Source organism: Xiphophorus hellerii, chromosome 18, assembly GCF_003331165.1.
Source record: "Xiphophorus hellerii strain 12219 chromosome 18, Xiphophorus_hellerii-4.1, whole genome shotgun sequence".
Classification (NCBI taxonomy): domain Eukaryota; kingdom Metazoa; phylum Chordata; class Actinopteri; order Cyprinodontiformes; family Poeciliidae; genus Xiphophorus; species Xiphophorus hellerii.
In genome coordinates, this window is record NC_045689.1 from 9,225,079 (window position 1) to 9,238,333 (window position 13,255).

The 13,255-nt window shown below is 36.8% G+C and overlaps 1 protein-coding gene across 9 annotated transcripts in view; it reads right to left on the reverse strand.

The window, feature by feature from the left end:
- Nucleotides 1-27: 27 nt before the first annotated feature.
- nbeab (neurobeachin b) overlaps nucleotides 28-13,255 on the reverse strand; it is a 219,835-nt gene continuing 206,607 nt past the window's right edge. For 4 of the 9 annotated variants that reach the window (XM_032590852.1, XM_032590851.1, XM_032590859.1 and 1 more), the window contains 9 exons: nucleotides 13,133-13,222; nucleotides 11,250-11,442; nucleotides 10,466-10,537; nucleotides 10,175-10,330; nucleotides 9,552-9,722; nucleotides 5,298-5,399; nucleotides 3,671-3,867; nucleotides 3,192-3,343; nucleotides 28-1,832 (listed from right to left, as the gene is read on the reverse strand). In XM_032590852.1, the coding sequence (XP_032446743.1) occupies nucleotides 1,742-1,832; nucleotides 3,192-3,343; nucleotides 3,671-3,867; nucleotides 5,298-5,399; nucleotides 9,552-9,722; nucleotides 10,175-10,330; nucleotides 10,466-10,537; nucleotides 11,250-11,442; nucleotides 13,133-13,222 (1,224 nt within the window). In that variant the 3' untranslated portion in view covers nucleotides 28-1,741. Of the gene's footprint in view, nucleotides 1,833-3,191; nucleotides 3,344-3,670; nucleotides 3,868-5,297; nucleotides 5,400-9,551; nucleotides 9,723-10,174; nucleotides 10,331-10,465; nucleotides 10,538-11,249; nucleotides 11,706-13,132; nucleotides 13,223-13,255 lie in introns of those variants that run through there. The other 5 variants (XM_032590860.1, XM_032590856.1, XM_032590854.1 and 2 more) reach the window with 2 other exon arrangements.

The following is a 13,255-nucleotide window of genomic DNA, read 5'->3' on the forward strand; positions in this document are numbered from 1 at the left end:
CAAACAGCACAAAGAAATTCAAGTTAATGAAGAAAGGTTTTTATTAATGGTGAATAGGTTTTCCTCATGTGAAAATATTTAGGTGCCTCATGACTTGCCACCTGAAAAGCATTACTGTATTAAACAAAGCAACACAAAAGACTTGTTCTGAAAAAAAAACCCTGAAAAAAAAAAGTTTAAACTACTGATCTCAGGACGTCCATTTTCAAACAGCAGATGGCAGCATAACCAAACACTATTCCAGAAAAATCCACCCTTTGTATTTCAGATTTACAATTTACATTTATTTAAAGAAACACTACATAAGTTGACTCGGGTCCATAATTTTTTTAATGCAGTTACAATCTCCAAATATGTTGCCTTTAAATTAAATCATATTAAAATGGCACTGCACAGCTGGAATATTAAAACACTGCATGAATATTAAAACACTGCATGAAATTTAGTCACTGCTTTATAAGTTAAAAACAGATTGTTTTTTGAAACAAGTTTTATGTGAACACAAAGTAAACCCACTGCCGCCTTAATATCTTAGCATGCAAAATTATAGCTTTAGGTAGATTGGTTTTATGTTAGACCTGTGCTTAGAAACAAAAAAAAAGTCATTAATTTGCATATTTTTGTTCATATAGATTGACAGATAAACAGCATAGTAATGCTTTAATAGCTTTAATCAATACTAAAATAGAGCACTTTATCTGCATCAATAACTAATGTCAAGTAACAGAAAACCTTCCTTAAATCTATTCAGAAACAAAATATTGCTTATGAGCGTACAGATTGACAGTAAGTGCAGTTTGTGAATTAACATGATAAAAACATTTGTGCAAAAGAATACAAAATACAAAGGTTTTAAATAACAGAACTGATGTCTAATGCACCATTAATAACATGGTCATTAAAATGACATTTCCAAAATGTCAGTTTTGCTACAAATGGAAATCAAAAGATACCATCTAACAAATTTGGCATTTAATTTTTTTGAGCCATCTTTTGAACAAAAAATGTAAACTAATAGTCCTACTTAAAAATCTAAAAAAAAAAAAAGGCAATGTCACATTTAAATGTTGCTGGCATATTAAAAACATTTATCACAAAGGACTAAGATTACATTAAAACTCACTTTTCCATATTAACGAACAACAAATATATGAACATTTAGTCTTTTCACAAACATACAAATTAACCTCTGTTTAGGCGCACACAGCAGCTTTATCCATGTTACTAACAAATGTTTAAGGTGATGACTACATTAATACATGGCTTGCACAATGGCCTCTCTCATTTCATTGGCTTGTCCCACAGCATTTAGATATTAAGCTTTTACAGTTAACAAAAACGTTATGCCACCAGCCTTTAGATCTTTCTCTTTACACTTTTTCCAAATATCTGTCAAATGATATGTTGCTTTACTTTTTTCCAGGTTAAAAGGGAAACATTTAGAATTTAACATCTGTGCATACATTACCTCAGCTCCATAATCACAACAGTTCCACTCGTCTCAGTTCGAGAAGACTTTAGCTGGTGTTAATGTACAATAATAAAACAATGTGTCCAGATTGTATAGCAGCAGATGAATCAGAATGTGGTTGCCTCTGAGGTCAGATGAACATAAAAATATTTGATGTTCTCCTGCTGATTGATCCCTTCTTTGCTATTTGGATCCTCTTCTGCTCACCACAGTCACAGGTTAGCAGGTTTTGTTTTTTCAACAACCTCTATGTTGGAAGTTTTCATCTGGTCAGTACCTGTTTTGATGCTCATAGTGCCATCTGTTGAAATCTATGTTAAATGCCACAATGCTGCCAGAAGCCATCCCAGTGATCAAGGTCCTAAAGGGTAGCAAAAGGGAATAAACATACCTTAAAACATGTAATGTAGAGTATATGGAGAAACATGCAGAAATCATCAGTAAACTACGTGGTTACAGCTACTTGTTCAATGTCTTTCTGCAACCTTTGTGTTCATGTCTGGCTGGAATGTACTGAAGCTGCTGATTTATCAGGGTAGCCTCTTACTGCTTCACCCCAAGGCTCTGACCGTTCAAGCATTGTGAATAGTCGCTGCTGAATGGTTCTTTGTAACTCACGTTATAAACCTCACTTTACTTTTGCATTTACTTGCAGTGAACTCATGTAGGCAAAGTTTTGGAACTAAGGAAAGCAGCTCCTTAAAAGAAATAAAAGGTAAAACATTCTATTTTAGATCCAAAAAGTATGAATCAAATCTACTATTCCATTGTTTGTCAAACCAGATAAATCATTCTAAAACTCACTTTTCAGACACAAAAAGACCCGGAAATTTAAGTCTGCTACCATATACTAAAAATTATGTGCAGAATATCTTAAAGATGCTTGGTATATTATTGGCAACAGAAAAAAAAGCTTATAAGCACTTTACTCTCCTCAGAGATCCTCTACAGATGAAATATCAATACACCTAGTGAATTGGGTAAAGAGGGCAGATATTTCTTCACTAAACTGTTTAATGAATTAGAAACTGGATTCCAAACAGTCACATGTTAATACTCAGAACAATCTCTAGCATTTGGTTCAAATGGCTAAATCCTAACTTTTACCAAGGAACCTGTTGTTGCATGTGGAACCATAGGGAAACAAGGGTAATGTTGTGTGCTCATTAAAAGAGCAGAATTTGTAAACTAATTTCCAACTATTTACAAATTTGGGCACTATTGCCCCCTTTTGGACTTGAGGAAAAATAACACTTCTGGGAAATTTGGCCCACAGTTGCATGGACCCGAGTCCAGCATAAAGCTTCTGCTTTATATGCATTATTCGTTGCACTGCCATTTGGACATGATTTGCTCTCAACTTTTTCCTGTTCTATTGTTTTCTTAAATTAAAAAGATTTCTTCATTAGTTTGATCATTTTGATGTGAGAAAAGTCAGTAATATTAATTTGCACAGAAAGCTAGGAAAGTCTTTCCTATTATAAAAGATTAAGCATTTTAATGAAAGCAGGAACAAATCCAGGCTTCCTTAAAAAAATGTTCTATTTCTCTAGCTTTGAATACCAACGGCTATCATCGTCTCTGTAGAGAAATGTATCAAAACAGTTCTCATGGGCCATATGACATGCTTGATAGTAGGATTTAAGTCTGTTTTAAAAGAAACTAAAACGAAACTCATCCTCTGAGGTAAAATACCATCATGAAACTGCCCAAACCTAACCTTTGATCATGTGATAGATCCATGGCTCGGATCCCTGCATCACAGCCGGGGTAGATGTAGAGTTGTCTGAAGTCACAAGCTTGCCACACTTCCACCACACCGTTGTCTCCACCTGTCACAAGGTTGTGTCCATCACTGCTCAGGAGAATTGCCTTAAGGAGGGATACAGAGAAATTTAACACACCACCTTAGGCTTATGAAAAATTGCAGTTTTACTGCAGAATGTAAAATATGCAACTGAATAGTTTTGTTCTTTTTAAATTTAAGCCCTAAAGTCGAATAAAGAATATACACAATGAGAATAACAAAAAGGTAATGTGTTTAGTTTTCTTTTTTCATTTAGTCATTGTGAAAATGTATGAAGGACATGTTAGAGAAGAAAACATGATTGCATAATCCTATTTGCCCCAGATATGAATTGCTTTGTGTGTATGTAAGGATATTTTTTATTGAGTATGCTAATTGTCAACTTTCTTTACCCTGGTGGAATCATTGACCTCCATCTGTGCCAGCAGTTTTCCATTTATGCTGAAGTTGCAGAAGCGGCCTCTCTCGTAATAGATGATGCAGTGACCCTCACTGGACACTGAGATGAGCCGTGGGCACTGATAGTTGTCTGGCCCCTCTAGTTCCCGAAGAAGGTCCCCGGTTATGGTGTGGACCAGACAAGGACCCTCTGTCAAACCCAAACACAGTGTGAGGTACCTGTACTTTTGTTAACAAAAAGAGCTGGACATATTTCTAATTGTTTTGAACCGGTCAGGCTGTGAATGCAAATATTAGTATATTTATGTTTATAGCACATTTCAGCAACAGCCAGTGTTACACAAGATAAAAACATAAAAACAAATACCAGCTACGAAACAAAGCAACAAATATTACATTTTGTCCAATGCCATCATCAAAATTATTATATTTGATAATTGTTATCAAATATATTAATCAGTTATTAATCAAAGGCAACTCTGAACAAGTCAGGTTTAAGTCTTAATTCAAAGGAACTCATAGTAGTTTTGCCTGTTTTGCAGTTTTCTGGAAGTTTGTTCCAGATTTGTGGTGTATAGAAGCTGAATACTGTTCCATGTTTGGTTCTGGGAATGCAGAGTAGACTAGACCCAGAAGACCAGAGTCATCTGGAAGGTTGATACATGTTTTATTTTTATTTTGGTTTTAGGTTGTATTAATATTACTTGTCCCCTGAGGGACTACAGATATAGAAATAGCCTTTATGGTTAAAACTGGCATATAACGTGATGTACATTGTCCCTTTTGAAATAAACAACTCTTGATTGTTCCTCTGTATTTCCAAAGATAATAACTTACGTTTTGTTTCTGTTCAGCTGTAGATGGTCATGGCACATCCACACATTGATTTGTCCCAAGCATTTCTTCAGTGCCTGGATGGGCTCATAGTTATTTGGTGACATTGTAATGTAAAGCTGTGGATCTTCTGGATATTTATGGTAACTAATCTTATTACAAGTTATAACCTGGGCAAACAGGACTTTATAGATATTAAACAGGGGGAGTCTCAGGATTGACTTTATGCATTTAATTTATGTCCACTCTGATGAGAAATTACCTAAGAAATCCCTGTTTTTTAAGTAAGCCAAGTACTGGTCCAGATAGTCTCATCCAAATCTCCAGTTACTTATGTCATGGTCAACAGTGTCAAATACTGTGCTGAGGGCCAACAAAACCAGCTCTGTGGTTCTTCCACAGTCTGTATTTAGGTGGATGTCATAGAACACTTTGACGAGGGCAGTCTCATTACTGTGGTAAGCTGGGAAACCGGACTGAAAGACGTCAAAGCAGTTGGCTAAGGGTAAGAAGCTGTTTAACCGTTGAGACACTGTCAAAAGTTGGCCTGTAATTCTGCAATAGCAAATTGTCCAGACTGTTATTTATCAGTGGTTTGCTAACTGCTGTTTTTAATGCCCGGTGGAAAATACTTGATAACAGGGATGAGTTTACTGTTGTAATAAATGTACTGTTTGTACAGTTTGCTTGTGAATTAGTTTTGCTTCAGAGCCATGTTTAACACATTTCTGGTCCTCCACTTTTCCATGTTGACAGCTACATGAATAGACAAAGAAGATCACTGACCTTTTGCTCCACTGATGACAAGGCCCAGCTCTGCGCAGACTGACACACACACAACTTCCTGGTCATGACCAGTCAGAACTGCTCGTGGTGCTGGGTAGTCACCTAAAAGATGAGACATGTGGACCACCAATTAACTAATTAACAGACTTAGTTTAACAAATGTCCTGTTTAGTTTATTAAATAATACAATTGTGTGAAACTAGTTTTATAAATGTAATCTCTTTAACATTTCTTAGCCAATACGATTGTGACATACATCTGCTGGAAGGAAAGTCCTATGAATTGTTATGCAAATGCAGAGATGGATTGATTCACTCCCATGCGCCTCTTGATTGATGATTGCAGGGGTAGAGGTCACTGAGGGGTGATTCATGGCACCTGGAGCCACTGACCTGGTGATCTTGCTACATAGGAAAGTAATCTGTCTAAAAATAACCTGATCACCAATTAAATAATTTATTAATAATTGTACTTAGGAGCATGCAATGAAATATGAAACAAAATTAAATTACATATGATGTTACACATTTCAGGGGTAAGTTCAACTTTGCTGCTTCTATTGGCAGCCAAAAAGAAACGATATTGGCAAAGGCTGAGCATGTAAAGAGGGTTGATGCCCGGCTGCCCTGTAAGCACTCTTGCAGCAAAAAGGTTCAGGGTTCAAACTCTGACTCAAGTTCTGAAGCTTGCAAGCTCACCCAATTTACCGTAGTTATGGGTTCTCACTCCAGATAACTTTCTCCATCAGTCCAAAAAAAGGTAGTTAGTTTAAGCGAATACTCGAAGTTGCCATTATGTATGAGTGTATCCACGTATGGTTGTGTTTCTCTGTTGCCCTGTGATGGAGAGGCATTCTGTCTAGTCTAAATCCCATTGCTAGCCTAATGGCTGAGACAGGCACTAGCCCTCCAACTTTAATGTAATGTTCATTTCTCTCTAAAAGGAACATTACATTAGTTAGGTTTTTAAAAAGACCCCACAACAGATGAGAAAATAGTTAAATTCTTTGATCATCATTCTTGGCAAGACTTGTGTAGCAATGCAAACAAACTGTACCAATAAGCAAAACTGATGCTGGAGGGCTGATAGTTTAAGTGAATCTGCAGCCACAGGATCTAAACACCTTGCACTCACTGCACTGACAATAACCTCCTGAATATATAGTATTCCAGGGTGAAATGTGAGGTTATCTGTCAGACAGCTAAATATTGGGAGAACTTCATTCATAAACATGACAATGATCCTAAACACAGCATCAATCCAACTGAATGGCTGAAACAGAAAGGAAAGTACACTGTTGTACATTATGTATTGATTTATATATGATGCCTGTTTTGGGATGTTAAATTGTTGTTTTTTTTAACTTTTGTTACTTTGTCTTTTAGTTTTTATGTCATTTTATAATCACATTCTTGCTGTAACATTAATTGCCCATTTGGGACTTGAATAAATCTGAATCTGAATTTAAGTAATCTGTGAAGGATTATGCAGATGCGTTTTAACCAACAATCAATACAAACCACTAGCTTGATATGTCTCTGCACAACTGCAGCAGTCCAGTCAACAAAATGGACTATGATCGATGCATCATAGTCCCTTAGAGACCAGGACCTGTGCTGCCCCGTCAGTCTCCACACCTGTCGCTGAGAGGGAACTGAATAGGACGAGTGTCAAAAAAAAAAGTCCTAGGGGAGTAAAAGCAAGCTCACCTGCTCATCAAAACATTCAATCACTGGGCTTTGAATACACTCATTCTTTTGGTGGCCCTTGGGATGGGTAGATTCAGCCACCACAATTAACATGGTAAAAATACCTTTTACCATCAGTGTGAATGGATGAAACTGAGACACTGAACCATGATGGAGATGGAGCTGCGCTTGGTTTAATTAAAACACATTAGATCACATGCAACCTTTTGAAGGTGAATTTCCAGTCCGGAACACACATTCAGAATGACAGCAAACACTAGCTTATTTAAAAAAAAAAAAATTATAAGACATTAAGTAAAATATAACAGAGATAAAATTAGGATATTCATATAAAGAAAAATCTATACTGTATATACTTTTTCATGGGTGATTCTAAATCATCTTCTAATTGCTATTCTTTCTTTAGCTTTTCTTTTTGTCCACTAAAGATGCATTGCAAGCACTTTTGATGTGGATATCAGGGGAATACTCTCTTCCTGCTGCAGTAACACAAGTGATGTTGCCCCTTACTAATTGGAGGCATCCAAGCTGAAATTCTTAATTAACTGTCAAAGCCTCAGTGAAGTTAATTAAAGGATGCTTGCAACTAAACTCAAGCTCCTAAAATCTTTCACAATTGAAAACACAAGTTTTCAAAATGTACACATGTTGTAACAGGCAGTACCCAGATCACGTTTTGAAAAACAAATTTGTTTTTTAAAATATTTTTCAATTCCACTCACATGCAGTGATAATGAATTAAAACTGGATATCATTGCTTTGCCAATCCCCAATGGGGACCAAATCAGGACCAGTAATTACACACTGATGCCAAGGTCTGAGAGCAACGATGAAGTAGAAAACAAAAACACATTTGACATGACATTTAAAAGTGGCTTACAAAAGTATTCATCAAACCTATAGACATTTCAATAAAATAAAATTTGTGACAGGCCAACAAGAAAGTAGCAGATGTGTTGAAGAAAAATGAAAGATGCTTTTTAGCATTTTCACAAAATCTGAAGTGTGCAGTTGTACTTGACTCTCCTGTGTCAATAATTTAGTTTCTCGTACACAGAGGTGGACACTATTTACTAATGAGGGGACTTCTAAAGGAAATGAGTTGCACTAGATTTTAAGTAGGAATACCAAAGGCGGTTTATGTATGCCACACTTTTCAGACTTTTATTTGTAAAAGTAAATAAACCATAACTATCCACTTCACATCTATGTAATACTTCCTGTTGGTCTGCCACACAAAATCCCAAATTCACTCAAAATCATTATGGTGACCTAACAAAACTTAAAAAAAAGTTAATGTAGTGAGAATACTTTTGGAATACATCGTAACTGAACAAAAATCACAGCTTCTCCTGAGCACCGAGATAAGCTCAAAACGTGTGACTCATCAGCTTTTGGTTTTGGGGTTTTCTTTAAATTACACAATATTTTTTTCATGCCATTCACAGTTTTTGTTCAGGTCATGATTCCAGAAATCTAAGTTAATGTAATGCAGTGACTTTTTACAAGAATAAAAATAGTTTTCACTGGTAAAACAGCTCTTCATCTCTTCTAATCATTTCAGCGTTTTATATAGAAATTACTGGGACATTGGCATTCACTTAAAATGAGAGATTGTATCACACTGAGGCATGTGAGTTGGACTTCAAAGTAACCAGTATTTGAAATTTGTTATGATACAGACAGAAATGTGAATGTTTTTCTAGAGTACTGTTAATAAAAAAAAAAATAATCTTGCCCTTGGCGTCCTCTTGTTGAAAATAGTTTCACTCGGTATCAATAATCAAACAGCTATACTGCAGATAATTTATTCTGCCTTACTTTTTGATTTTTTTGGGATGAACAGCGTTTTTGTTCCTGTGTTGATCAAAAGTCCTTTGCTTCAGCAAATGAAACGTTGAAAAACAGCCTGATAGAGTTCATGGAAAATAACTTCAAAAGAAAGAAAAAAATTCATGTTTGAATTAAATAATATATATACTAATTTTGCAATTTTATCCAGCACTTGAGGCTACTGCACCTCAGGGTTTGGTAATATGACAATACTTTATCAGAAAGGAGGAAAGTGTTGATAATCCACCAAAGAAGAGAAATGATCATTTTCATGTATGTTCTTGCTCATTATTTGCTTTGCAAGTTACCATTTTAAACTTGAGATAGAAGTATTGTTTGATTGTAAGTGAAATGCGTTGTCTTGGTAGGAAGCAGAAGGTAGGAAACATAAAGTGAGAATATTTCAGTCGGCATAAATTTTAAAGTCATAAATATAGCTGTGGAAAAGACGAAGAGGTTCTGTCTGTGCATCAAAATCTACTCTGACATCTGATTGGCTGGCTCCAAAGATACAACTTCCTTCAAACCTTCACAATAAGTGTCTTCTTTAGTCAAAAGAAAACATAGTACACTTAATTTTATGTGTCTTGTCTGTTTTGGCTGCAGATTGTAATTTGTCTAAGACAAATGAACAGAAGACAGTTAGTTGTGTTTTTTTTTCTTACTTTGTTAATCCCCAATTGTAAAAACCCTAGAAAAAGTGCATACTCACCGTGATTGGGGTTGTCACCAATAATATGGTGCCGCCCACTCCAGTACCAAAGCAGCAGGGTAGCATCCCGAGAACCAGAAACAATGTAGCAATCGCCTCCGATGTACGACTCTGATCTGGCCAGACATGTCACCACATCCCAGTGGCCAAAAATGATCTGGGTCAGCTTGCCTAAACAGATCAAAGAAGAAAGATTATTTCTATTGATGTTTTTTTTTTATGGTTGATATCTTCTAAGAGAAAAATGAATCAACTATAAACATCCAAATCATGCTGCTCACAATTAAAAAAACGGCATAATCTTTATGCAAATTATATTGCTTTAGGATGAAGGATTGGGAGACATTCAGAGATGAAAACATCAAGGAGTCGAGCACTTTATTCTCAAACCATGTCATGAGCTCCCAGCTGAATTCAATAAAAACATTTTAATGAGCTACAGGGACAATAAGTTCTTCTCATCACAGTTAATAATTCATTGCATAGGTGTATATCTATCCACTTTTGTGTCCAGTGTGTCAGGAGACAGTTGCACCAATACTGTATCATTACTGTCATAGCATTCAGTCCTCCACACATCAGCACGCAGCCCTGTAGGAGACAGAGTTTACACTATAACCTACCTGTCTCAGAGGAGTACACACGGAAGCTCTTGTCCCAGAAGCCACACACCAGGATGTAGCGGTTGTCAGCTGTCACCACAAAACAGTGTGTGGTGATTTGGATGCTTTGGTCCACTAGGTCTGTGATCTGACGCTTGTTGCTGCCAGTACTGTTGGCTGAGAGGAACACACAAAAAGAAAAACAGTACCATACCTGAGGTGTAGCTCCTTTTTTCTAAAATAGACATAAAGGACAAATATTTATGTCCTTTTCTAGTTAGAAGTTGTGTATTCTCCTTTGAGCTCACTCACCAACCAGAGAATCCATCTCTATAGGGAGATGATGGGCCTGTTCCAGAGAATAGCCTGGTGCTCCTCGGAGACCTGGATTCATGTAAGCATACGTGCATACAGTTTTACAATTTCACGTTCATACACAGTCAAGCAGCCATTCATTCATATTTTTTCATGATCATTTATGTCTTACTAGACTTTTCATTTCCACTGTCAAATGTCATTTCATTTATGTGAAACCATTTTGATTCAGGGATATGTCTAAAATTACGGAAACCTTATTATCATTCTTATTTCAAAAAGTGAGACCACATTTCCTTCCTCTCCAACAGGATGGTCAGGGCGCTGCAGCTGTGTTCATTAAGGGCAACCTCACACTGTGTACTCTTTGGTCTCGAGTGCTACGTATTTTCTGCAGTGACAGATGGAAATGTGTGAGGAGAATGTGGTGCAGTTGTGGCCTAATTTCCTAGTAACCATTGCTTTGACCCTTTGACCCCGAGGTGAGGCTTGTTCGTAGGGAGGGGCTCCGTGGGTAATGTTGTTCACACATGTCTGAAAAGGAACATGTGGAAACACTCATAGTCAGCTTACCTGGAAGGTGCTAGTCGCTCTCATAGACAGCTTGCAACAAGTCTATCATGAGCAGTGGGAAGGTTTCTTGTGTGACTGTGATGAAGTGATTTTACAGGACCTCTGCTGTGGTAGGTATCACATGTGGTGTGCCACATTCCCCCTACCCACCCATCAGCATATGTCTGTGTTTGAACCTCTAGCACCTCTAGACATCGACTTCGCTCACCAACAGTGTTGTGCCATCGATTGACGGCAAATAAGCGGCTGCAGGTGACGGTGACCACGGCTGGTATAGTGAGATGGGGCAGGGTGTTGGCAGCCACATGCGTAACCGGCGAATTGGATGGAAACTTTAACACCATGATGACGTCCTGCTGCATCTGGTCCTTGAACATGAGAGGACTCTGCGGAAGGAAACACTATTGAGTAGAAGAGAGAAAAGACAAAAATATGGGGGAAAAAAATGGAGGCGTCATGATGGATGAGGACGATGAAGGTTGAGAACATGAAAGGAGGGCACAGAAAAGATGACAAGAAGAGGTATGAAATTATGTAAGAAAAGAATGGAAGAAGAATTAGTGTGGAAGAAAAAAAAACAACGTTCAGACACAAAGGAGAACTTCATGCAACATCCCCATTTGGCAATTAGACAAAGGATTACAACAAGAGGAGGCAAAGAAAGCTGGAGACACAAGAGATGGTTGATACAGAAACATGCATCAGAAAAGTCCAGCCTTTTTCACATAAAATAAAGAAAATAAGAAAGAATTTGGATTAAGGTTTTGTAGCTGATTTTGTTTTGAATTGTAAAATAGTTAAAATTTGATCATTTCTTCTGCATGTGTAGAAGAAATTAACAACCTGTAATATTTTGAGGGTGAGCTACTTTTAGTACTACTGTGCAGATGAATAGAGCGGACTTGAATTAATAAAATTGTTGTATAATCAACTCAGCAGGCATTGGATGTTATTCAAAAGTAAAAGTAGCAAAAAAATTCATTTTTTGTCATGTGACTATCACATAAGATATTGAGCCACAACCTTCAATATCTTTATTTCAACTTTTTGTTGTTATGTAATTAAAACGAAGACAGAAAATGATACATAGCTTTCAAAATTTAAGACACTTGATAATCTAAAATTTGTGGTCTGTCTATATGTTCAGATTAGATGAGTAGCATGTGAACATAAATTTTAAGTTATCACAAAACTTTTTAAAAGGTTTTAGGTAGGGATGCACTAACATGAAAATTTGATACCCGATATTAATATTGTTGTTATTCCCGATAACCAATATTTAATGATATTATATACATATCTTTGCCTATTAACATCACGAAAAATAATGACTAGACCACTAACATTTTTTCTCCGCTGAACATACGCAAATCCTAAAACATATACACAAATGGCAGCAAGAAGAAAATAAACGTTGGTTGTTGGTATCAATCCAGTTCTACTTACTGTGCAACTCTTTCATAGAGGCAAGATTGTTAGGCAATTAGTTTTGTTGGATTGTGTTTAGGGGTATCATAGTAAAAGGGGCTCAGAAAATGTGCCAAACTTTTTGAGTCTTATTTGTAAGTTATTTATAAAATCATCATGTATTTTCCTCCCTCTTCATAATAATGCTCTAAGTGTTGGTTCATTAAAAAATACCAATAAAATGCTGTTCACTGCCATATGTGATTGTTATGTGACAAAATGTGAAAAAGTTAAAGGTTTTATTTTTGTTTGTTTGCTTCTGCAAGGCCCTATACATAAATGTAATTGGAAAAACACGACTTTTACACCAGCAGGGAGCAGTGTTCTCATTAAACTTCACTACTTTCGAAAATGACCAGTTAAGATACACCACAGAATACTGGTCGTAATAACTGTTAGTTAAACAGAGGCTCTGTGACTACACAAGATAAAAATAAAATATTTAACTGCTGTTAAGAAGAAAAAAAAAAGGTTGAAAGAATGCCAAGTTGGAAATCATCTTTCACAAACTTATTACTGCTTGTAAACACAGATCAAAATATAGAAGGTCTACCCAGCCTCCCTGAAGCACACACACACATCCAGAGGTGCAGTGAAGGTTCCCAGCATGCTCACTGTTCTCACCAGGTGCATGGCGGAGCTGCGTGGAGGATGTGGCTCGATAAGCAACTGAGATGGCGTCTGTCCAAAGCTCTGGATCTGCGCCTCTGTGGCCTGCGGGAGAGAGCGAGAGAGTGAGAGAGTGGC